This window comes from Argiope bruennichi, chromosome 8 (assembly GCF_947563725.1).
Source record: "Argiope bruennichi chromosome 8, qqArgBrue1.1, whole genome shotgun sequence".
Classification (NCBI taxonomy): domain Eukaryota; kingdom Metazoa; phylum Arthropoda; class Arachnida; order Araneae; family Araneidae; genus Argiope; species Argiope bruennichi.
In genome coordinates this window covers 89,709,952-89,737,436 of record NC_079158.1, presented here as the reverse complement: position 1 = coordinate 89,737,436, position 27,485 = coordinate 89,709,952, and the positions used below count along the sequence as shown (strand labels likewise).

Below are 27,485 nucleotides of genomic sequence, written 5' to 3'. Positions count from 1 at the left end.
TTTTGATAATAATGAAACAATTAAAATAAAAATGTTTTTGAAAGGAATTAATTCACAGATGAAAATTATAACAAGGCTTTTGCAATACCATATTTCAGAAAACTATACTAAAGGCCGTGGTTATGGCAAAATTTATTTTCTACATGTCCTACTAAAGTAATTTAATTAGTCATGGACGAAGGCATTAAGCCACTTTCGATTTAAATAAAACATTATTTCACAACCAATTATTTATCAATTGTTATTTTTTAACATTTTAATAATAACTGAACATTATTAGTTACATGTCTAAAATTTATAATGAACAATTCAATAAATGAATACTTTTTTATGAATGAAAAATTTTAATTAAAAAAAACGTTTAAAGAACTTACATCTTTATAAAAATTTTGAAACATCTTATTAATTCAAAAAATATTTGCATAACAGTAACATTATTTTAAAGATCTGATAAAATGCATGTCATTCATATATTATAAAAATATTCCATTTTCAATCTTTAAAAGCATATACCCCCGGCGAAGTAAAGTTTATATTATATATATATATATATATATATATATATATATATATATATATATATATATATATTGTTTCTTTTGCAGAATAATTAGGGAACAAGAAATCTGAAGACCTATAAAAGAAGTTTTGCTACGACAATTTATTGAGTACTGCAGGCAATAACAAGTTATAGTTATTTTGGCACTAATATCTCTAGCAATTATATTAAAGAATCTTATTTACCTTCATCTAAATTGATGAGGAAGTCTATATTATTAGCATATTATAAACGATCGCAAAGGAGATGATAATCTTCAGAGGATTTTCTCCTCTAGAGTTCCACAAGTATGAACAGATTGCATAATATTAGCCTCATTATAAACTAAACTAGGATCGAAATTATGCAAGATAGTGATTTAAATAATAAAATCCAGCTAAAATGTATTCAAAATCCCCAAGTGCCATCATATGGAAGTATTATTGAAACTAAAATCGTCGGAAAAATTATTTTAAATGGTTTAATAACTATAATAGTCATTGTTTAAAATAAATTTATTATTCTTTTTATTAATAATTATCTCTTAACAAAGGATCTAAATTTCCTGTATTTCTAATATAAAAATATTGCTTATGAGAGTTTGAAATATTAACTTCATTGTTATTTTAAAAAGGTGGTAATAAAATCTCAGCATATACATACAGATAATTATATTTCATTTCAACAAAAATTTATAAATGAAACTTAAAAATAGTTTTCTTATTATTATCCGTTTCAAAACTTTTACTCTAATTTTTAACTCCTTTAATCAAATTACAATTATAGCATCAAATATTAACTGCGAATTATTTGAGGGAAATTTAAAACAACAATTTTACAAGAAAATATAAAACTTATTGTAAATATAACGATTTCATTTTCTATACTTTTATATCTAATTACTCAGATTCTATCAAAAACGTAATCGCAAGTTTAAGGGAGAATAATTTCTTGTCAATTTTAAGCTTAACAAAGCATGATCATATTTTTGAATTAGATAATTGAATTATCAATAAATGAAACATCCCTTTAAAAGTACTGACTTTTAAAAATGGCGAAACCATTCGGTATTTCGGTATTCGGTAAAAATGACTCGCGAATATACGAGTTGAATACAACATATTTCAATTTAAATGGAATTGGCATTATATAAATTTACAAAATGGCACCAAATTTTTGCTGAAGAAAATAAAAAATTATGTTTTTTTTCTGAAATATGAACATTTTTAAAGTTTACAGAATAAATTAAGCATGCATCTAATTAAAATAAATATTAAGTTTAAAGCGAAAGAACCAAAAAGACAGATACAATAAATCCGGTCTGAAAACTTTCTCAAAGGTCGCCCTCAGGCACGGATTCAAACCAGGGATATTTTCTGTGAGGGGTCTGACTTTCGTCCAACAAAATGACCCCTCGTGGCCCGAAAACCCCAGGAAATTGAGATTTTAAAGAAATAATTAGTATAAAAAAATTAAAAATAAATTATACAATAACAAGCAAAATTATTTCCAATTCTTTTAAATGTAAATAAGATTACAGCAAAACCAAACAACAAAAGACCATAAAACATAGAACAAAAATCATTAAAGTATGAAAGCAAAACACATACCAATTGAAAGTGCAACTCCAAAAAACAGTGTGAAGCTAGTAAACTTCTTAATGCAATTACACTTCGTTAAACTAAATTTTATTTTCCCGCGTTTAAAGATGTATACGCCCACCAAACATTGTCATAATGCATCGTCATCATCAGGAAGCGCCATCTATTGAGTTGAAATTCAAAGTAAATAAAACTGGAAGGTTTATTTTCAGATTAATACTTCAATATTGCGAAAGTTTTTGGGAAATTCATTAGTAGTTAAGTTTTTAATAAGATTGTTTGTTGCTTCAATTTAAGAAATATTTTATTACAATTTTTTTTAACCCTGTTAAATTGTGAAAATACCAAATTTTGAAAAATTTAAATTAGAATGGTAATTACTAAATTTAATTATTTTAAAGTTAAATTCATCCCTTTTATCATAAATACCTATAAAAGTTTTTTCCATTAGGAATTTCTATATTTAAATCTAGATAGGTAGCTTTGAGTTGATTTTCGTTTTAGTTAAAAATAAATCTTTTGGGTAAGAAATAATAAACAAAATTAGGATTATCAAAGTTTAATAAAAGTAAGTCGTTTATTTTAATTTTGTTAAGTTCATTTGTGTTTTAGTTGTAGCCGCATTAGCGCTCTCTAAATACAATGCATGTTTTATTATATTCGTTCAGGAAATAATTTTTAGTTGAATTTCATATTGATTGTTTTGGTTTGATAGTTTCTTAGGCATGTATCAGTTATTTATATGGTCATCTGAAGAAACTTAAACAACTACTTGTTAGTCAAACAAATTATTAAAATCTTTGAAAGTGAGCTCTATATAATAAACTTATTATGAGAATTGTGGTTTAATTCCATGCAATACTCATATGCAAAATTTTATATATTAACATTATTATGATGGTAATTATAGTGTAATTTCATTCAGTATTGACCCACATCTAGAAATTGTCATAGGAATGCAATGAAAATTCAGTTTCGTACTACGGAACTAGAAATGCGACTTTATTCATACAAATTAGCTGGAAAATAATTCCACCCTTAAAAAACCTTAAACATTGAGGCAAAAAAATTTTGGTGGTGAATACAAAAATTAATATTTCCAGCTAATTGCATCTAATTACATATCTATGAAACAATTATTTCAGAAATTTAGTACCTATACAAAGCTTTAGATTAAATATGGTAGAATTCTCGATGATTTGGGAAAGAAATTGAAATAATAGAAAAAAAATATGATACACATGACTCAGAATTCTCCTCTTCCAGCAACAGTTCGAGACCAAATTTTTCCAATTTCATTAAAGAATCTTCTAAATGCATTTTTTAATTTAAAATGGGTTTAAATATTCCTTAAATGAAGATTCTGAAACAGCTTTTCGCTTTTCCACTAAATTCACGCACACCATTCAAAAATGATTAATTTCAGTACATCCATTTTCGCTTACATATTACTTAATTACTAATTTGTCGCCTTCAATTAACGTCCTTTCATTTACCCGTCATATTTGAGTTACTAACTCTATTTATTATAGCTATATTTAAATTAAAATATCAATATCCCCGCAAACTCTACTAATAATTCATGTGTTATTGATTTAATTCACTATTCAGTAGATTATACACTTTATTATGAATAGCTAATAATTTAAATAACTTCTTTTGTTATGAAAAATTGTGTACATTAATTCTTGTTAGAATTAAGGTAATTAATTCATAAGATAAGTAGATTTGTATTATCTTTCTTTAAATGAAATATATTCCAGTTGTTCTGGCCTTCGATAGCTCAGTTTTTAGAAAACTCAATCACATATAAATGAAACACAAACTCGTGGACTGTATCTCTCTTTGTTTATTCTCAACACTCCTGACACACCCTCTCTCTTGGGTTTACACACACACTCTCGCGGTTATATGATTTCACCACTTGGTGGCGCTACAAATTTAGTAGGCGGAGCGTTCTGCTGACTTATTGGCGTCAACATTCCGCCCCCCTTGAAATATCATTTCAAAATCTCAACATTACAGAAATAAAAATTTAACACATTACTTAATTAGACAATGCAAAATTTCAACAATTATCTTGCACAAGATACAAAAAAATTACACTTTAAAATAAATTTGAATATTACATACAAAGCATTTCTGAAAAGAAAATATATGCGATATTTCAATATGTACAATGAACAACTTAAATATGCATTGTATCATTTTAAATACTAAATATAATAATTACACTAGATATACATTGATTTTATTCACATGGTAACAAACAAATTTTTGAAATTGCTCTTTTTGTGACTCCTTGTGGAGTTTTTATAAGTACTACTCTGACTTTGCCGTCTGATCCATAAATTAAATCTTGTATTCTTCCCATTGTCCACTGGCAAGGGGGAAGATTATCATCTTTTAAAAGAACCATAGAATCCTTTGAAATGTTTTGTTTCTCAAACTGCCATTTGTGTCTGGCTTGCAAATTATTTAAGTAGTCTAATTTCCATTTTTTCCAAATTGTTTGGACCATTTTGCTCAATCTTTGCCATTGAGATAAAAGATTATCTTTTCTCTCTGAATAATCTGGATCAGGAATACAATTTATGGGACGGCCGATTAAAAAATGGCCTGGGGTCAAAATTTCAAAATTGTTTGGATCTGATGACAAAGGTGTCAGTGGGCGACTGTTTAGAATACCTTCAATTTGAATAACAATAGTCAAAAACTGTTCCATTGTTAAACGCGCATTACCAACAACTCTCTTTAAATGGTGTTTGAAAGATTTATCACCCGCCTCCCATAAGCCACCGAAGTTAGGTGACCTTGGTGGAATAAATTTCCATGTCACTTGTTCAGTTGTTAAGTAATTAGCTAATGGCTCTGGGGGTCTACCAATCATATTTTGCAAACGTTTCAAATCTGAATTGGCCCCTTTGAAATTAGTTGCATTATCAGAACAGATAGAGGAACTAACACCTCTTCTGCTAAAAAAGCGCTTTAAAGTGGCAATCATTGCCTCTGCAGTTAAGTCAGTGACTATTTCCAAGTGGATTGCCTTAGTAGCAAAGCAAATGAAAACAGCCACATAACATTTTTGATAATTTCCTTTCCTCTGACCCTTGTATTTAATATAGAAAGGTCCACAAAAGTCTATCCCAACATGAGTAAAAGGATAACTAGGTTTAACTCTATTAGTTGGGAGATTTCCCATAATTTGGGTTACCGTTCTAGGTTTAGTTTTAGCACAAATAACACAATCATGAATAATTTCTCTGGCTGTATTTCTGCCAGATAATGACCAATATTCCCGTCTTACCAAATACAACAATGTTTGTGCACCAACATGCAAATATTTAAGATGAAAATATTGCATAACTAACAACGTGAATTTGTGATTCTTTGGAAGTAATATGGGAAACTTTTTATCATATGATAAATCAGAATTACTTAGTCTTCCTCCAACACGTAAGACACCGTTTGGGTCTAGAAATGGGTTCAAGCAACTTACCTCACTCTTATTAACATTTTCACCTTTTTTTAGGGCTTTTATTTCACAATTAAAGGCAGCTACCTGAACAAGTTTGACAAAAGTTAACTTGGCCAACTGCAGTTCCTTGGTGGTTAAAGGACCTGACATTTTGCTCGAGTTTCTCAAATTATTAATAAATCTGAAAATAAAGGCTAAAATTTTAATTATTTTATAAAACTTATTTGACACACTAAGTATATTATTTAAAAATGATGAGTCCACAGCTGAAATTAAACAGAAATTAGTCGGATTTTTGAGTTCTGCTAAATAAAGTTTCTCAGAAGAAACATCCCTGTTCTGCACAGAACTGTCCAATGAATCGTGGATGTCGTCGCAATCACCAGGAAAGCTCACAACCAGTTCTTGGAGAAATATTGGACCAAACCACCATAAGTCACTTTGTTGCATTCTCGTTGGATCAAGTCCTCTTGAAATGACGTCAGCGGGATTTTGTTCGGAAGGAACGTGATGCCACTGATTCATTTCTGTGGATTCTTGAATTATAGCCACTCTGTTCGCAACAAATGTTTTTAAGTCTCGTGACTCTTTTCTCATCCACGAAAGCACGATTGTAGAGTCCGAATAATACGATACTGACGTAATATCCATTTTTAATGCATTTTTTACCTTCCGCATCAATTTGGAGAGCAGAACGGCACTGCATAATTCTAAACGAGGTATAGTTACCTGCTTGATTGGTGACACACGAGATTTACTCGCGATTAGCTTCACTTTCACTTCACCCGCTGAATCGACTGTTCTGGCGTAGATTGCAGCGCCATGTGCCTTTTCAGACGCGTCACAGAATCCATGAAGCTCATTCACTTCCGCGTTTGGAATGACAATACATCTTTCTATGTTAATGTCATTTAAGTTTCTTAAAGATGTTACAAACTCTTGCCATTCACTAGCTTCTTTCTCGGGAAGCATTTCACCCCAATCGATCTTGAGCAACCACAATTGTTGCATGAATATTTTTGCCTTTGTGATCACTGGCCCAAGTAACCCAAGTGGATCAAAAAGTCCGGCGATAATGGATAAGACCGACCTTTTGGTAGGATAGACATTATGCTGTAAATCTACTTTAAAGGTAAAGCAGTCAGTTTTAGCCTTCCAGGCAATCCCTAAAGTCTTAATTTCATCTGTAGATGAGAACTCATACTCTTTCTCCGTAGCAGGAATAAGCTCGGAAGTATTTACACACCACTTGTGTAATGACATCTGGGCAGTTTTTAGAATGCCAACAAGTTCATGTTGCAAAGTTTTTGTCTCTTCCAATGTACTCGCTCCACTTAAAACGTCGTCCATATAAAATTCATGGCACAAGACTGATGCAGCACTTGGAAAGTTTTTTCCCTCGTCAATGGAAATTTGCTTAAGTGTTCTCATGGCTAGATATGGAGCGCTAACCGTTCCGTAGGTAACCGTATTTAGCTGATACGTTTTAACGGGCTCATTAGCTCCCTCTTTCCATAAAATTCTTTGGAGATTTCTTTGACTCTCATCTATATTGATCATACGATACATCTGACGAATATCTGAAGTAAATGCAAATATATGCTTTCTGAATCTAATTAGCAATGTAAATAGATCGTCTTGAATCACTCCGCCGTTATACTGAATTGAGTTGAGCGATTTTCCACTACTAGTCAAGGTGGACGCATTAAACACAGTACGTAGTTTAGTCGTCGTTTTTTGAGGCCTATAGATGCCATGATGAGGCATATAATATGTCACTTCAGGTTCAACACTTTCATCTTGTATCTCGCTCATGTGGCCTAACTCCTCATACTCCTTCAGAAAATCAGAATACAGTTTCAGATATTTTTGGTCTCTAGACAGGCGAGTCCACAGCGATTCGAGTCGTTTTAGAGCAATATCCCTTGAATTCCCTAGACATGAACAATGCTCTTTAAATGGCATCGCCACAGTATATTTTCCTGTCTCATCTCTTCTATGTGTTCGCGCATAATGCTCCTCACAAATAGCATTCTCTTTACTTTTAGGTAATTCATTACCCATTTCCTCAATCTCCCAAAATTTTCTCAAGTTTGAATTTAATTCTTCTGCTCCACATATTAAACCGCAATAGTTAGAATTTAATTTAACTGAACTCGAAACGCTACCTCCTACAATATACCCAAATACAGAATCCTGTAACGTCAACTTCTCATTTTTAGCATTTAATTTTCCCGGCTTTATTATTTCATAAAAGTATTCAGCGCCAATTAAAATATCTATTTTGCCCGGAATATTAAAATTAGGGTCCGCAAGGTCAATTCATTCTGGCATATTTACACGCATATCTATCCTCTTATTCGGTATTAAATCCGTTATTTTTGATACCACTAACATTGAAATATTTCTTTCGAAACTTTTATTTTTACTAGCCACAATTGCTGTTACTCTGCGATTAACTACAAGCGAGGCATTATTAATACAAGAAATAGATTGATTTATTTTTTCACTTTGGAGTTCTAGCCTCTGCATGCAATTCTGACTCATGAGGCAGCACTGTGAGCCGTTATCCAAAAGACACCTTACTTCCTGCCATTGCGAACATCTGTCTTTTATCAAACATCTTACAGTCGACAAAACAACATTCTTGTTTACGGTTAGATTCGTTGCGACAAAGGTCGGACCCCACTCACTGGGGGAAACCGAACCCTGTTCCGAATTTCTCCCCTCCGATTGCGACTTATTTATGACTTCGGCGGTTTTTATGGTCGTAGGCGAAACATTTTTTGCTTCTTTCGAAAAGTGTATTAACTTGTTGTGAGCTTTGCCACAGAAACAATTTCTAAACGAACACTTTTTAACGCTGCAATTAGGCGATAAACATTTGAAGCAGACGTTTTTATTTTTTACTACCTCTACGCGTTCAAGAACCGAAAGTCTTTTAAATTGAGGACAAGCATACAAAGGATGATTCTCGCTTTTTAAACATAAATCGCAATTTTTATTTTTCATCTCATTGAAAAATACTTTTGATGCTGGTTTAAATTTATTGCTATAATTTTGCCCTCTTCTCATCTCATTAATGGTTTTGCCTTTGGAAGCAAAATAAAGATCACATTCTTTTCCTAACTCGAGAGGTGTAAACCACTTTTGATTTTGCCTAATATTAATATGAGTTGCTGTTTCTTTATCCAGCGTTTGGAATAATTTATCCGAAACTATCAATTGTTTTAGGGTCTCCAAATCTTTAACACCCCTTAATTTTAAATAATATTCAAAACTCGTCATTAAGCCTGACGCGAATTGCACATGAGTTTCATTATCTCTAGTAGCATATCTAAAATTCTCTAAAACCGCTTGCGCTGTTGGCTCGAATTCTCTTAGTACAATTGATTTAATTTCTTCATAATTATTTAAGTCTTTCTCAGCAATATAAGTCAGGATGTTAGAAGCTCTTTCTCTTAATAAATTTAATAAAATCTCTGCTTTATATTTCTCAGGAACCTTTTTAGTATTAAGTGCTCTCTCTAACGAAGTAAAAAAGAAACCCCAATCCTGAGCTTTGCTCGGTGGTTTAATACACAATATTCTCACAGACTTTAATAAGCTATCCAGAGACTCTTCTGGTTCGGTTTTACTCTCTACATTAACGGAAGTCTGAGTACTATTTTCAGTAGCCCTTAATTGCGCTAATTGTAATTCTATTTTAGCTCTCTCTAATCTAAGACGCTCTAGTTCTATTTCACTATCCTGATCGGATTTTTGGTTTTTATTCCCTATTATTTGATCTACAGCATCTTTAACAACTTCGTTGTCATTTTTGTACACATCACTCTCCTCAATTAAACGTATTATTTCACTCTTTTTCATGCCTTCCGCAACAACCAAACCTATCTCCTCAGCAACGAGTTTTAATTCATCTTTCTTTAATTTTGCTAAACCCGCCATTTTAAATATATAATTCAAAATAACTCAAGAGAATAATATTATCACAATTTTTTTCTAAACTCATTAAAACAAAATTAACTTCGTCTCGGAAAATTAATTGTAACTCATCAAAAACAAAATTAACTTCATCTCGGGAAATTAATTATGACTCATTAAAAATAAAATTAACTTCAACTCGGGAAATTAATTATAACTCATCAAAAACAAAATTAACTTCATATCGGGAAATTAATTATTACTCATTAAAAATAAAATTAACTTCAACTCGGGAAATTAATTAGTTAATAACTCAAAGGATAATACTGCCCATACCTCTTTGCTGGGACTGCTGTCACTCGAGACCAGTTATCCACAATAGAATTCTCATTCTTGGTATTTTCGCACCAATTTCGTCATCATCGACGATATCTCCACTAATAAATCACACATTTCAAATAATGAATCACTATACAATAGATGCATAGACTTCTCCGGCTAACTGGACCATGTTCTGGCCTTCGATAGCTCAGTTTTTAGAAAACTCAATCACATATAAATGAAACACAAACTCGTGGACTGTATCTCTCTTTGTTTATTCTCAACACTCCTGACACACCCTCTCTCTTGGGTTTACACACACACTCTCGCGGTTATATGATTTCACCACTTGGTGGCGCTACAAATTTAGTAGGCGGAGCGTTCTGCTGACTTATTGGCGTCAACACCAGTCTCACAACTTGTTTTATAGAACAAAGCTTGAAATAAGATTTTGACCTACTTATGATTCATATCTCAAATCCAGAATGTAAAAAAATGTACGCTTATATATCTAGTTGCAAAGCAATGATCAAAAAATAATACTTCCATTATGGATTTATATGTGTATCGAAATAATTATTTCAAAGTTCACCTATTTATCAACTTGTACAAATGTTATATTCTAGCCTCTTATAGTGACCCCCTGGGTATCAGAAATTCAAATCTGTTAAAATTTCTAATGATGTATTGATTGTAACTATATTTTATTAGCTTTTTGCAGAATATTTTTGGGCTTCAAATTTTCAAATATATAAACTCAAATTACTTTAGAAACCTTACATCATTGTGTTCGTTATCCATAACTTTCTCTATATATCTGTATGTATCCAAATATATAAGATGAATGATGAGGAATATTTAAAAATAGGTGCATATTAAAACTTTTCATCATTATAAGATGAAAAATTAAAACTAACAATTTAATCATTGAAACTAAAGTTTAATTGTAAATACAAATTCGAATTTCAAAATTCGATCAAATTTCAAAACATTGATGAATGCCTTGAAAACATGCCTTATGCTAAAACTTACTCAGCATAGAAAAAGTCGAATCTTCATATGTATATCAACTGAAAAAAAATATATCAAGATAAAATATTAGTGGTTATGATGAAAAGGAGTTGAGTTTCACCTTAATAATTAAAAATTCTTCTAAATCCTCTTGTTTATTGTCTCTTTTTAATCAACTTGTAAAATACGATAAAAAAATGTTTCTAAATAAATGATTAAAAATAGAAAATTAAAAAAAAATATTAAAACTGTAAAAATTAATATATATAAAGATATTTTTTTATTTAAAGTTTATATATATATATATATATATATATATATATATATATATATATATATATATATATATATATATATATATATATATATATATATATATATATATATATATATATATATATATATATATATATATATATATATATATATATATGCATTGTAATAATTTTTGGTTTTTATTTCGGAATACCTCAAAATTTTATTTAATGGTTCACTTTTTAATTCCATTTAAAAAATCTCTTCCAGGTGTATTTTTTCCATAGTATGTCAAATTTGGTAGCTTTGGGTCGAATGATCTGGCATGTCGAGTCCCAACTCACACACATGCACAAAAAGATTAAGAGAGGAGCATTCAGATTCATTTTTATTAGACTTTTCGGGACGGAAAGCCTTTATCCAAGGCACACACACGGGACGGATCGTGTGCAAAAGGACGGGGGTTTTCCGTCCCTAAGAATAACTTTGGAAAAAAATCACAAAAAAAGTTTAAGTCCTAATGTCGTTATTTTTCTACTTTTTTTAAATTATTAGTTTTCATAATACGAACACATTCTTCCTCTAACAAATCGCATTGTTTTTGGTCATAATAAACCAAAACAAAGGCTTTCGTAATAAAAAGGGAAGTGCGCTAAATGTAACCGAAAACTGCGCAAAATACAACAGAACTGACGATAAAACCCCAAAAGATTAATTACGGTTACACGGTAATAATAAAAAAATGAAGAAAAAATTTGGAGACAGATCAGAAACGCGAATGATTCTATCAAGTGGAAAAGTTACACAACCCAACTCTGTTTATTTTTATTACTCTTACCCCACTTCCCTTCTACAGCTGATAAGTAAAATATCAATGGTTAAATATGAGCAAACTGAAGGTCAGGACATTAAAATTACATTTAAGTAATGAACACAGGGAGCCATTACCAGCATTCAAAAATTATTCCAGTTTTATATGCACATATACATGATCGTCCCAATGAGTTCGATTTTCAGAAATGCACGGGTGGTAAACCCGGCTGTGAGAGACGTTCATTAGTGATCCATATATGACAGGCCCATTGTGAAAGGATTAGTAAAGATAGAGATAGAGATTGTGAGAAAGCTAATACAGAGAACGACAACATATTAGTCCAACAGAACATTATGGAAAATCTAGTATTATTAAATCATAGTTTATATTTTCTATTATGTAAGGCTCGAAATTTGCTTTAATTCTTATGACATTTGGCTTCAAACTTTATGGATAAGAAAAGAAAATGGAGCAAAACATGTGAATGTGAAGTTGAAGGCACAGGCAAGGTGGAAGCGCTAGAGATTCAGACCATATATCTTCTGAATATTTATTTTAAGTACTCCGACTCTTTTTTTTTCTTTCCTTTTTATGTCGCAACTACATTCGGCATACTATTATCTTATCTGTAATGCTGCACGTATTCGAGTTGTTGTTCTACTGTAAATTTGTTGCAAAGGATTCTTTTGCTTTTATTTAATTTACTGCTTGCTCCCTATTACAGACAATTTGAGCAGCATTTCAACTGAAGAAATAGAATTTAGGATTAAAATGTTTCAGGGAGCATGAAGATAATCAACTTAAAAAAGAACTTTTATGTTGCAGTTTTATATCTGCTTCAAAGAATTCAATGCATGGTTAATTATCAAATATATTCTTAAGTTTTCGTTTTTTGAATCTCGGTAAAATTGCACTGTATTAAACAATTTATTCTGAATTTATTATCAAATATTTTACACAAAATTATATTTTATTCAGTTTATTTCCTTTCAAAATTAAGCAAATTTCTTTGAAAATGGAAATGGTTTAATAATTTAAAAGATGAAACATTTTGCTTTAAATAAAAAGATAAAAAAATCTTCCTACTCATATTCAGCTAAAATTTTGATAAACATAAAACAAACATTCAATTGGTTAAATGAAAAAGAAATTTTTCCATGTAATGTCTTTGCACTCTTACGCTTTAGATTTATTTTCGTTCAACATACGTAATTTAAGCAAATATTGATAATGATTTAAAAGAATAAAAATTAAAAAAAAACTTTCTTTCTTAGGAGTTAGTAATCCGCATTTAATATAAAAATTGTGAAAACGGTAAATACACCATTTTTTTTTCTCTTTCTTAGTATATTTTTCTGGATCCCTTGATGGATAATCATGTTAGATGAAGTTTGAAAAAGAATATTTTTTTTCGGAAATTGAAAATATAGAACACTTTTACAAATAAAAAGAGCAAATAAAGTGGAAATTTTCGATAAGTTTTGATGAAAAAACCTCATATTTGAGGTAAATAAACTTTTCTCAAATTTAATGGGATTACAGGCCTTTAAGATTATTTTGGAAAAAAAGAAATATCCATTATAAATTAAAGTGTTGGTATTTGGTCTTTTTTTTTCTGGTATCTTGTATTTTTTCATTGATTTAGCCATGCTACGCTGGAAAATATATCGATTAAAATCCTGTAGAGTGGAAGAAGTATAATTTCTTAAAAATCTAAAAGCGTTTCTTAATGGATATTAATATTAAATGTAAAAATTTAATATCAATTTCTTAGTCTTTTGCTTCAGTTACTCAACCTAATTTTTCTACATTATTTTATTGATTTTAATAACTTTCTTTTTTCAATATGAGAAGACTGTTTATGCTATCGTGAAAGGAATTTATAGAAGAAAAAACGACGAAGGAATTATTTATAGTCTTTCTATTGATCCAAAATAAATGTATTTCCAAATTCTGCTAATCATTTACATAACTTAAGAACGCTTATTGACAGCAATAGTTTAGGGATTTTCCATTTAATTCGAAATTATCAAACATTAATAGAAATTTGTTATCTGGAGTAATAACCCATAAAATCTCAGAATATCGAAGAACAAACCATGAATATGTATATCACATTAAGTTTTAAATTATCAGCGTGTACTTGACGTTAAATTTTAATGATGAGCTTAAAATAAGACTTGAAATATATTTTTAAAATATGTAGCACAATCATACATTGTTTCAAATACTTATTAAAATATGTCCATATGTGACATTTTTATGTAACATATTTCCTTTTAAGAACACTTATATATATATATATATATATATATATATATATATATATATATATATATATATATATATATATATATATATATATATATATATATATATATATATATATATATATATATATATATATATATATATATATATATATATATATATATATATATATATATATAAACAATTTATGATAAAAATATGCAATACAGCGAAATAACGGAAATAAGGAATAATACATTCGGGCACCTTCTTAATAATTCAATTTAAAACAGAACAAAAGGAATTTGCAAATAACATATTGGCTACTTCTTGTATGTGCTTCCTTCTAGATAATGTACAAATAATATTTTCATCTAGTGAGCTTAAAAAAAGAAAATATTAACTAAAGAAAGAAAACTGGAAATTCATTTCTTGAAGAAATGAAAGGCATTACGCAACTGGGTAATTCGATCGGAATAAAGTTGCCATTATGACAATACTAACTTGATCACTTTCAAGATTGCATTAAATAGTTTCAATTTCTTTTTAATTCGTTTTTTTTTTCATTTTGTAGAAAAAAGTAATATAGAGGCATACAACTTTCCTATCGAAAGACATTTGTTCATTAGGGTTCGAAGTACTTGATACTCAATATTCAGTATAAAAGAGGAGAATAATTTCTAGCAGTTATACAGGTGGTGACCCTATTCAAATCCATTAAAATTCATCCTGTCTATAGTATTTTGACGGAACTTTGTACATCTTTATATGGGCTATGGGAAAAAGTCTTCTGTAATAATAATAATAATAATAAACCATAATTCAAATTTTGACTAACAGGGAAAATTTAGGGCTTATAGAAAGACAGAGAATTTCTCAGAGTCATTAAAATTTATTCAATTACTGAATGAGCTCAGCGTGTGCTTCATTGACATCATTTACTTGTTAAAAGCGTATTATAATGTTTTAAATGGCAGCTTGAAGAATACCTTTAAGGATTGCAGCTAGATGACGTATAATACTGTTTTTCAAGTCAGGTAAAGTCCTAAAATACGGCTTTTAATAATCCCCACAACCAGAAATCGCAGGATTTATGTCGGTTAAAGTAGAAGACGAAGCATCCAAAAAAGCTCTGGGTATTGAATGAATCAGCTCTTTTACCATTTAGTATATAGCATTTGCAAAATGTGGATCTCATACAAACACCATTTTAAAATGGATCGCAGAATCTTTCGTATGTTCGACTACGGATTCAACGATTCACTTGACTAAGATTGAGTACTTGTTGAAGAATAGCTGAAACTGGAGGCTCTATTAATCACAGCAGTGGGACTTTTTCGACAGTTTCATTCGCAACCGGTTTTCAGGTTCTCTACCTGGCAGCACACAAAACTCTTCAGTCTTTTCAAATTTCACAATCATCTTCATCAAACCATTCTTCGACATAGGTTCTTTTCGCAATCCCTTTAAGCAACGATATTCACGCAGTGCAGTTTAACTGTTCCTGTTTTGGTAAGCCTGTTTTACTAATAAAGATCGGTCTTCCTTATGTAATGGCATGCTTAACAATGACAAAGGGACGCAGAAAGATTTTTGGACTCTGACTGCAAGTATCTTTACGGATTTCCTTAATTTGTATAAAACAATTTAAAATATGCCCTCTGGTGAGAAAAATTTAAACTATTATTTTATTGTAGAAATCTTATACCCATAGCCCACATAACGTGTATACAAATTTCATTAAAATCCAATGGATATAACTTCTAGATGGCAAAATTTAATTATAATCATCCTGTATATATACTTATAATTAATATGTGATGTAAAATAAATATTCACTTATCCCTTCTTTAGTGGTGTAGCTTTAACCAAGCTATTCCCTAACGTCTGGTTTAGGTGATATTGATAGAGGCTAGGGCCTAAGGGTAGAAATTGGAGAGAGATATTGAATGGTAATCAAAGGATTATTTAATAATTATTGCATTTAAAATATACAATTTTTTATTAAAGGTATTAAACTAAAGAGATAATAAGATGTCAACAAAAAGCAATGCATATTTTTCAAATTATTGTTTATTATCTTTTATAAAATGCCAATTGCAGTTCCAAACCTAAATATACAGAAAATGTCAAAACTTAATTTTTGAAAAATTATGTTTATTTCAATATAAAAATGGTGATATAGTTTAATAATATGGGAAATATTTCATATCTTTAGTTCCAAAATATAACTCATTTAAATCTTTATTAATTTTATTTAAATAAACGTTATATTTGACTTATATTTTTACTATTATTATTTAATAAATTTAATTACATCTAGTTTATAAGCCAAATTCTATCAGGTAGGAGTGCATTCTCAAAAAATAAAGAAACTATAAATTCTATTCAAAGCCGTGAATTGTTTCCTAATTAATGAAGTTATTTATTATTTTTAGTTTCTAAAGCCAATTGAAAAATGCAATATAATATATTTGAGTATGGAAATACTTCTATAAGATGTATAGAAATGTGAATCTTATAGAAATGTAGATTCATTTGAAAGCCTATAAAATAATATCAATGCTTTTCATGGGGGCAGGGAAGGGATCAGAAATTATTCGGAAGATTTATTTGAATACGTAGAAAAAAGTATGTAGAATTGGTTTACATAAGAAAATGGTCTTGGATATGAGAGTCTAACCTTCAGTTAATGTGCCTCACTCCTACAACAATCCCTTAAGGAGTTCGTGTCTTGTCCGTCACTTCTAGAGCAAGTTTCGGGTGCAAATACAAAGCCACTTGCAGAATCGATTGCCAGTTCTTGCCAAGGCAGAGATACGCATACAAATCGAATGCTTACATGGGACAACTTTTTTTTCTTAGCTTCTTTCTTTTAAGGGATGGGGACTGAAAAATGATATGTTTCTCCCGAAAAAATGCAAGAGCTTTGGGGTGTCAAGATTGGCGATAAAATCCCATTTGGCGTTTGCAGAAATCGAAAGTGTCAAAGTATATTATGTTGATACAGTCGAAAGTATTTCAAAATCTACAAATTCAGTGTAGTTTTTGATATTCTTCTACTATTCGTGCGGCATTATAGCTACACTATTTTTAAAGAATCGGCGATGATATTTTTGAGAAAAGTGTGTATTTTGAATGTATACTAATTATAGCATAATTTATTTGTAAAAATTATTATTTATTATCATAAGAGAGATTCCTATGTAAAGGAAGTTATTCCAAGGAAATTATATTTAAAAATGAATAAATGTCGTGTAATTTTCTATCAATTCTATTGATAATCTGTTTTATTCCTAGAAGTAAATTAAACAATTATAATAATATTTTATCATAAATATTTTCAAAAATAGACAGCATTTGTTTCTTTATTGACAAAACTGATATTACTTAATGTTCGTATTTTATGAAAGTAAGAAACCTTCAAGAAAACAATCTTAACATTACAATGTTCATGGTTAATAAAATGTTAATCGGAATTATAAAGAAAACCATTATTTCTTTATTTAATTTTTTAAACTGAGATCTGGGTATTACTTTTAAGGCTCAATCTATAATGTATATTGATGAAATAAGATGTATAAATAAGAAATTCAGTGCTTTCTTGCGTTTTTAAATAATTTTTTGCATTTTACTGACAACATTGTATTATATATTAAAAATAATTCGTATTGTAGACGAGTTAAAAGACTATGATGATAGAAGGTATGAAATTTAAAAACATATTTTATCAATCAATAAAATTATTTATTTGAAATTCTTTTTTTAAAAATAGCATAAAATATATATATATATATATATATATATATATATATATATATATATATATATATATATATATATATATGTGTGTGTGTGTGTGTGTGTGTGTGTGTGTGTGTGTGTGTGTGTGTGTGTGTGTGTGTGTATTATAATATAGTTAATAGCATTCCGCGCACATGTTTACCTCTTAATTTAAAATTAACAATTATTTAATTATTTTTAGAGATGTCTATAAATAATGTCAAACTTCATACTTTGATATTTTATGCAGAAATATTGTTAACTATGTTTAATGACTGTAAAATGCCAGAATAAAAATAATTATATTTCTATTTAAGTTTAACGCATTTCTTTTAGCTTATATCTTCAGTTATTAAACAATTAAAAATAATATTATTACTTCAGAATATGAAATTTTAATATTAGAAAAATGAGATTCTAAAAATGAAGAAATTATAAATTTGATAATTACTTTCAATAATATAGTTTATAAAATAAATGTTTACTATTTTTCTCTCTCTTCTTATCTAATAAAACAAGATAATAGCAATATATTGAGAAACATTTCCTTTTAATGGTTTCAGTATTTCCTTTTCTTGCTTTCAAACATAACAAACAAGTCAGAGAAACGAATTTATATTCTAAGTGTAATTTAGTTTCACTTATAATAATAGTCAAATATTTATTACAGCAATACTTCCATAATCCTTTTTGAATGCGTTTCTTTTTGAAAAAAAATAAATTTGTCTTTGAGAACTTCTCCTTAAAATAGGACCTTTATTTTCTTGAAAATAGAAGAGTATGTACATTATCAAGAAAAGTTTCAGCAATTTGCGCGAATTCTTCTGTTATGGAATTCTTTTTCTTATATTTTCGCACACATGTAGATAATGATCTTTTTACAAAAAGCGAGTTCAATTTTGAAGATCAAAAGTTGAGAAAATCGCTCTGTTTCAAAACAAACAAGGGAAAATATTTGCTCTATTTATTTCATAGTCATTTTTCTTTAAGAACTCAATATTTTCAGAAAAAGAAACTCTTATATAAGACTTTTCATTACGTTGCTTCAATTTAAATTTCAGTAGTAAGAAATTTTCGAAGTTTTAGGAAATATTTCAAAATATTTTTTCTCTTATTTGAAATGTATTTTTACACTTTTCTATTGTTCTTAAATATGATCATAGTTTAGAAAACTGCAACTGAAAACTGAAATTATTATTATTATGATTATTATTATTATTATTACAAGTGTTTTGAATTGTAGGAAAAATGTATTTTTACAGTATATTATTATTTTCTATTAAAATGCCTATTATTTATTGATCGTTTCATAAAATAATTCAAAGCTTTATAGATATACCAATAATATAGCTTATTTGAATGCATACTATTTTATTTATTTATTGTAATTGATACGTATTATATTTTTATTAAAATATATTTCTTTTTATACATTGATAATACAAATGATTTTTTTCTGTGTTTTCCTGTTGAGATTCAATTTTATTAATTTATTTTATAGTCTCGTAATTAATATCATTATAGGTATAAAAACACGATAATTCAGATATAATCACAGAAAACAGTGTGCTATAATGAAGATATATGGAAAATATGAAAAAAAATGATTTGTTGTTGCTAGATTATTTCTTAACATTTAAAAAAAGTGCTGTTTAATTATAATTGCTTTCTTGATATTTATTGACACATTTTAGTGTTATTCAATTTGTATTTAAAGTAATATTTAGTTTAAGCGTTAAAATCTAATTATCAATTATTTTGATTAATATTAAAGATGAATTTGGTGCACATAAACATCTTGGTATAAGCATTAGAAAATATTTGGATTGCTTCATTTTAAGATTTAAAATCATATATTTTATAAAACAGAAAAAAATGTAATTTATTGTTTGTAGTGAAACTAATTGTTCTGCAAATTTTCGATTGCGCCAAAAAAATGTGTTCACAATTAAATAATTGTTATGTATATGAAAAAGAATTTTCTAGCCTTTCTATTTGCTTCACATGTTCTGCTATTTAAATGATACGTAAAAATAAAAAAATAAAAAAAAACCGTTCGTATATTTTTAAAATGTAGATTGGCAGTCATTTTTTGATAATCCTCTAAGAATTACAAAATTTTTCAATACAATTTTCAGAGTTGTTCTGTAAAATTTTTGTATTTATTGTCTCACATTGTTAATGTCTTGCTATTTAAAAGTCGGTGTCAGATCACATTGGAAATAACGATCGTTTTAGAGATAAATTTCTTTAAAATATTTCAAAATGTTTTGGTTTTTGAAGTATTAATTTCCACACAATGATGTAAAACTTTAATTACATCTCAAATATTAAAAATATTTAAAATGTGAAGCTTTTGTACTTGAAAGAGAATTTATTTGATTCCCATATCCGAATTCCTTTCCATATTTTTATATAAATATGAATGACTTCAAAATCTCATTAAATAAAAGATAGTTTATTTTAATTTTTAAATAAAATTTCTAAACTATGATTTCGAGATTATTTATTTGTATTCATCTTTACTGGAATACGTATGTAATTATTTCATATTAAATCGATTTTGTTATTTAATGACACAAATATCCTACGCTCACAATGAAAATTATCAAAATGTATAAAAAAATGAATCATTCTTGACTAAAAAATGCTTATATACAGACGTTTATAAAGATTCATACTTACATTTTGCAATTTACGGTTCTTTCAAATATCCAAGATAAAAATCGAGTTATTCTTTTTTATTAATTGTACGACATATAATATACCATTCCCATCAGTCAAAAGTAAGATACGCACTAAACGTGTTTTACAGTTCTCTGATCACAAAAGTTCTGATTAAATAAGTTCATGGATTTTCAGTTACGATAAAATTCGGATGCGTTTTGAAATATATATGATAACGAGTTAACGTTTTACAAAATAGCTTCCATTATTCTACGTGACATTAGATTTATTCATTACTTGCTTTCCAATCAATGAACCATGGAATTTAACTATCGTGAACGCATCCGTAATATTCGAATATTACTTTTTTATGTCTCTAATCACCTATTTTAATGTGACCCAGAAATACCTTTTATTTCGGATAGACAAAACGTGCATTTAAAGAGAAAGCATTCAATTGTATCTATTAAATTATTCTGAAGCCAATGTGAGGATTAATATGAAAATCGACCAAAATCTGTCGAACTAACAGAAAAAGCATTAGTAAAAAATTTTACATATTAAAATGCATATAAATTAAATTTCTGAAAAAAAAATCCTTTTCATTGTAATGCAGATAAATATATTAAGTATTTATTATCTTTATCATGTATAGATATATAGAGAAAGGAAGATAATTATAGAATTATTGAACAAAATATTTATAACCAGAAATGCAGATTATTAAAAAAAATTATCTATCAATTTTTTAATGAACTATTTATTAACTGTATACATTTTTCTCACTAAAAATAATATATATAGTAAAAATCCATTATTTTAGCTAAATTTTTAAATATTTTAACTAGAGATAAGTATGGAATACTTAAAAAAATCGATATTAAAAATACGGGGAACGGCAATATATGTAATAATGTGCTTTATTGATAGAAAAAGCGTGTATTTTGTGCTTAAAACGAAAAAAAATTATCACCAAATCTTACAGTAGTAATCAGTGCAAACTGTAAAACCTCATTCTTCTCAAAATACACATTATATCCGTTTTTCTTCTCTGATGTCTGCAAAGAAGTTTTCGCTATGAAAAGCTTTATCGGAATCATGTATTGCCTTGCATGGATGATTAGAGTGACTTGAAGTCTAAAAGAGCCATGAGTGTCCTCAGTAATTTTCAAAGTTTTTCATGTGTTTATTTCAGGCACACTAATACAGCACTCTTCTTATTTCTACTCGGCTAATACCACATATTTATTGGTTATTAAACATTTTTTAGCGATTACAGTTTTGAATTCTACAACTGAAATCTTGATTGCTTTTCCATTAGAAAATGAGTAATATTTAACATACAATTATCGTAAAAAATAATAATAAAATTAAATAATTATGAGATAAAAATTAGAAGTAATTTTGCGTTTTACCTCTTACTCTTTATCCCTCTTTTTTATTTTCTATTGTAGCTCTCAACAAAGAATGAATCCAGTTAATCCATATTTTAGCTCTATTTTATATTTTCTTTGCTTATTCTAAGTAATGCATGTTTAATTCATTGAATCAATTTCAGTTAGAAAAATCTATTCGGAATGTCATATATTTATTTATAATGTATTCGAATCTCTTTCCGGTTTATATGTGTGGAAGTTAACACATTCTACGTTTCCTTAAACGAAAAGACAGAAATTCTCAATATAAAGGAAATTTCGCCTTTTTTAAACTAAGTATCAAGCGTTAATTATTTCATTTCAAAATAAATGTTAAGCTTTTAATAGGTTAGTTACTCAGAAATTAAAATACAAATTAATTGAGTATATTCTTTTCCTATTTACCTCTGCACAATTTCATATAATTTTCGTAAAGATAATGAACTACTCAGAAATAAAATGCAAACATATTTATAAAATTGCCGTTTCGTTAATAATATTATAGATGATTTAACGATATTTTTTTTTTCTTAAAAGTAACTAGAAATGAGTGTCTAAATGTATAAAATCCAAAATTGTAGTTTTGTTGTTTGATTACTTTGTGTTGAAATGCGTTTTAAATCCATATGTTAAAAACAGCATAAGTTAGAAAATCAAATCAAGAAATATTTTAAAAGATTTCAAAATATTACTTAAAGGATATAATAATTAAAATCTTCAGTTATAATTAGGGAAAATTCTGAACAAAAAAAAATTAAAAAAAAGATACACAACATACTTTTTATACCACCAAAATAATCTGAATATTTGTTCTAAATGATTTCTTGTAGAAAATAAGTTTTCTGATCTTTAATAACTATAATCTAAATTTAATACTCCCACATATGAAGCAGACAACATAATTGTAAAATAAATCTTTTTTCATAAAGTTTTTTTCTTTATTACTGTGAATAGTTGAATATTATGAAACTATTGATTTCAGTTTAGATTTTCGGTGTTGATTTTCAATATAGTTGATTCCTGATTGTTGATTTATCCTGATAATCATCTGATTGGCCTCACCTATAATATTAATGGAGATCATAGAGAAAATTATTGGAAAAAGTATTTGAGTCAACCTCATCAATGTTATTCAATATAGACTTAAAAATAAGTAAACTACTTGAATCGTTAATTTACTCTCCAGGAAAAGGCTTATCATTTTTTTTTTTTTTTGTAAAAGGTTTTTGTCAAGTTTTCTTTTTTAGGTTAATGCATGAAGATTTTCTTGGTGAGCAAACTCTATTCTTTAACGACGGTAAACATTTCGACTTTAAAGGATAAAAAAAGGAGTTTTGAAAAAAATCTTTACATTAAGGAAAGAAAGAAGCTTTAAAAACTAAAACAAAAAGACAACCGAACTTTAAGTAGCAATTCACTTCCTTAGATAAGGATATTGCATTTCGGGAGTTTGAGTCTCCTTTAGTTCAGCAGCCTGGAAAATAACTGGCAGCTTTTCAAGTAATAACACATTTCATGGAGATTACGTAAGCTTAAGTCTTTATATGGAAAGAGAATTAGGTTATATATTTTGAAATGAGTCCTGCATATTTGTATTGACGATATTATTATCAAAGCTCAAAGTTTGAAAATAAGTAATAAAATAAAAGTGTAATATCGTACATATTGCATATAAAGTGCGTATGATAATATGATAAGGTGAAAAAATATGTTATAACATAGTGAGGGTAGGAACTCAAGAAACTACATCATATGTATTTGTTTTTGCGTTTTAATTCTACTCTACTTGAGCACCGCAGATAAATTTTTATTCCCTAGCTGGTCAGATTTAATTCCCGATGTAGTGCACATTTGTATAGAAAAAAAAAATCTTCGAAGCTCTGCATTATTAGTTTTATTAAATTTTATTGTTTCTTCATGCTTCCAGGCTCAAATTTATTGAATAATTTGCAATTGTTTTTAATTATATTATGTTCATGATATTCTTTTAGCTTTTAATGATGACTATTTGCTTAAATTTGTAATGTGTTTTAGTTTACAGCAGACTTATTAACGTTATCGTAAATAAATGTGGAGGAAACCATCAGGGTGGAAGTGAAGGCATATTTGCTCATTTATTGATTTTTCTTTTGTTTATTTCCAGATTGTGTCTCTTCTATTTTTGTTTTAAATTTCCTGACCAAAAATTGTTGATGAAGCAGCATGTTTTATAGCTCGCGCCGAAACAATATTAAGCCAAATATGCAATTGTAATATGACTGAGTAAAATAAATTAATTAAGTAGAGATGAATTGATTTGGAATTTAAAAAAGAATTACTATGCATGTTTTCCACTAATATCATACCGCGCATCATAAATAGCAGTCAGAAGCAGTAACAAGCTATTTCAATCTAAAACACTTGAAGATTCTTTAGATAACACAAATCTAACAAAAGCACTGTAAACATTTAAATAAATAAATAAATCTAACAATGTCTGTAATCCTTTGATTAAAAAATTAATAAATCTAACAATGTTTATAACCCTTTGAATAAAAAATAAATAATTCTAACACTGTTTGTAACCCTTTCAATAAATAAATAAATCTAACATTGCTTGTAATCATTTCAAGAAATAAATAATGGTTCTCTCCCCGGTGACCTTCAAGGTCTTGAGCACCCTTTCAGGGAAGCGAGTCGTCGTGGGGCAGACCAAGACCAACAAATGCCCTGGAAAACTAAGTTTCAGCTGACCAGGTGGATCCAATGCAAGTAAAGCATCCAAAGAATTTAAAATTACCACGAATAATCATCTCTCTATTAGATGGACGTAGATGGACAGTATGCAAATTGTTCGTCGGTTAAGGATTTAAACGTTACCATAGTCCACAGCAATAATTCGTTAAGGAAAGCATATAAAAACTTTATTTCCAAAAATCGTTTCTCGGTAGAACCAATTTCTCTCATAGAATATACATCAGTATTTAAAAATGATTACAAAGAAGCTTGAGAAATGCCAGTGTCACATCTTAATAATAATAGGCAAAAAAATAGTATTTATTAATACAGGCTTTTACGGATTAGCCTAGCATCTCTGTCCCCAGAGAATAACGGCAAATTGCTCATATATCAAATAGGATAATAAGTGGATTGAAACCGTCGGATGAAAATTTAATTCTGAAGATTCTTTGATGATCAATATGTTTCTTTATAAAGTAGATTCAGAAACACGCTTATCTTGTACGAAAAAAACCCATTAAATGTGAATTTCCCTATGAATTTTCCCTAGAATTCCTTAACGACAAATTCATTTCTTTAAAAATTTCGTTATTGTACTAATTGTTTATAAAAACAAAAACAAAAAAAATTTATCCATGAGTAATTCAGTGTTCTTGACAGAAACTTCTAGAAAAAAATCAAAACAAATTTACCAAAAATGTAAAACCTCCGAAGCCGCGTCAAAAAGAGGATGAGATGCTTCTGGTATGGTGGATGGATCTCGCCAGCCTGGAGGGTACAAAAAGGATGGGGAATCTGGCTCCTCCCATCGATGACGGGAGTACTTCCTTCCTGAAAGGTTGTACCGTAGCCGGCGATGACCCTTAGGACTCAACCACAGTTCCCTCCAGTGTTGCTATTCCGGCGGTCCGGTCATTCAATATTATTTATCCGTGTGCCTTCTGCTGGTTCGGAGAGTGATATGACTTAGCAAAAATGTAAAGGTAAAATCAAATGTTTTGTTGCAAAGAAATACTCATCTGGGTTTTCAGGTTAAAAAAACATTTGTCCAAAAAAACTACTTCTGTTATTTGTGTTTTTTGCATTATTAGGTAAGAAAATGTAACCATAAAAGTGTTGTGTTACATTTGTAGTAAAAAACACTTCATGTTGTTCCATGATATATTCAGAGATGCATATTCAGAGGTTCAGAGGTTGCCTGAATGCGAAGAAATGAATAAAACGCAATAAAGAAATTCTAATGCCCATGTAGTTAACCTCACCATGTGGTTTTGAAACTCACCTGTTCTACTATCAACTTGCGAGTATTTTTGGATGGCGCTTTCAAAATGAACATCGCCTCAACTCACTACCACTGGCAATCAACGATACTGATGGGGACTTTCAAGTTCTGACTGTGGCGATTCGCTTACAAGATGACGCTGCTTCTGACATGTCATTGTTGTTTAGAAGAATGCTAACCTATTTAAAAAGAAAAGGGTTTTGGAAGGCCTGGAGTTGGATCTTCACGAATCTTCGCCTACTGTAGATCTGGTGAAACAATCAAACTATGAAGCAAAGTTGTGAAATTGCTACCAGGAAATTTAAAGCATGCTGCTATAAGAGCGAAAACTATAAAAATAGTTACACGTCCATTGTAAAATTAGCTAATATTCTAGTTTGTCAAGAATAAATTTTAACAATGCGAGGTATACTATCGTATATATTCGTTTCCACACGAATATATTCGTTATATTCGTTTCCACACGAATATATTCGTTATATTCGTTTCCAATTTATTTTCCTATTTATTATCTTAAGAGGAGTTTCTATTCCCTAACAAGCATCTCGATGTACCTTATTTTTGTATAAAAAATTAGTGCTCTGTACTATTATTTAAGATTTTTACTTCAGTTCTATGTCTGTTGTATGTAATTTATGTAAATAAATTTAAATTTTTAATGTTAAACTTAAATTTAAATTTTTTATTAAAACCTTTGATAAAGAATGCTTGGTTGGTTTTAAATTTAAATGCTTTTCAAGATTCCCATGGGATTTATTTATGTTCATAGGCATATGGTTTATCAATAAAAATTTTTAACATTCAAAAATTTATTCTACAATAATTTCATTAAATAAACTCTTTTCCTGGAGCAATAATATAAAAATTTAAAAAAACATTATCTTTAAATTATACAATTTCCTTAGATATTTAATGTTTTGTAATCTTCATTAAATACTTTATTTCCTTTATCGAGCGTCTGTAATGAAAAAAAAAATGCACATGATTATTAGTGAAATTTTACAAATATGAAAGATTAAGCAAATATTGAAACTCACATCAAAGGAGAAAAATATTTGCAAATTTACAAAATAAATATTTTTTAATTAATTTTCAGATTATTGTTACAAATTATAAAAAAAGAAATTTTATCTAAGATTTTTGAAGGGATATGTTTGAAATTATAGCCACGAAATTAATTTTTTTCTTCAAATGCCGAATAGGCGACTCGCGATTGGTAGTTTATTCTCATACATTTCTGATTTAACTCTAATCGTACTTATGAAGCTTCCAGATAATTCTATAGAAATATTCAGCTTAGTCAGTATATTCACTTTCTTTCAATAGAAAGTTGGAAGCAAGTAAAACACTTTAATCATTAATTTACTCACCTGAAAGATATTTGTCATCATTTATAAAAAAAGGGTTTTTCTCATATTTTCTTTTTAA

General features: G+C 28.6%; 1 protein-coding gene across 1 annotated transcript; it reads right to left on the bottom strand.

The window, feature by feature from the left end:
* Positions 1-815: 815 nt before the first annotated feature.
* Positions 816-9,487, bottom strand: LOC129980690 (uncharacterized). Its single transcript, XM_056091070.1, has 4 exons — positions 8,710-9,487; positions 5,948-7,788; positions 4,590-5,701; positions 816-888 (listed from the first exon to the last, which is right to left on the bottom strand). The coding sequence occupies exons 1-4, from the start codon at positions 9,485-9,487 to the stop codon at positions 816-818; spliced, it is 3,804 nt and encodes a 1,267-aa protein (XP_055947045.1).
* Positions 9,488-27,485: the final 17,998 nt, after the last annotated feature.

Excerpts from the sequence above, each read along its gene's own strand:
- LOC129980690 (XM_056091070.1), bottom strand. The coding sequence starts at position 9,487 with ATGAAAAAGAGTGAAATAATACGTTTAATTGAGGAGAGTGATGTGTAC. Across the intron at positions 7,789-8,709 it reads TCTTTATTTTGCTTCCAAAG|GAGGTAGCGTTTCGAGTTCA; the intron begins GCAAAACCATTA and ends GGTATATTGTAG. Across the intron at positions 5,702-5,947 it reads GTTCTGTGCAGAACAGGGAT|GTAGCTGCCTTTAATTGTGA; the intron begins GTTTCTTCTGAG and ends AAACTTGTTCAG.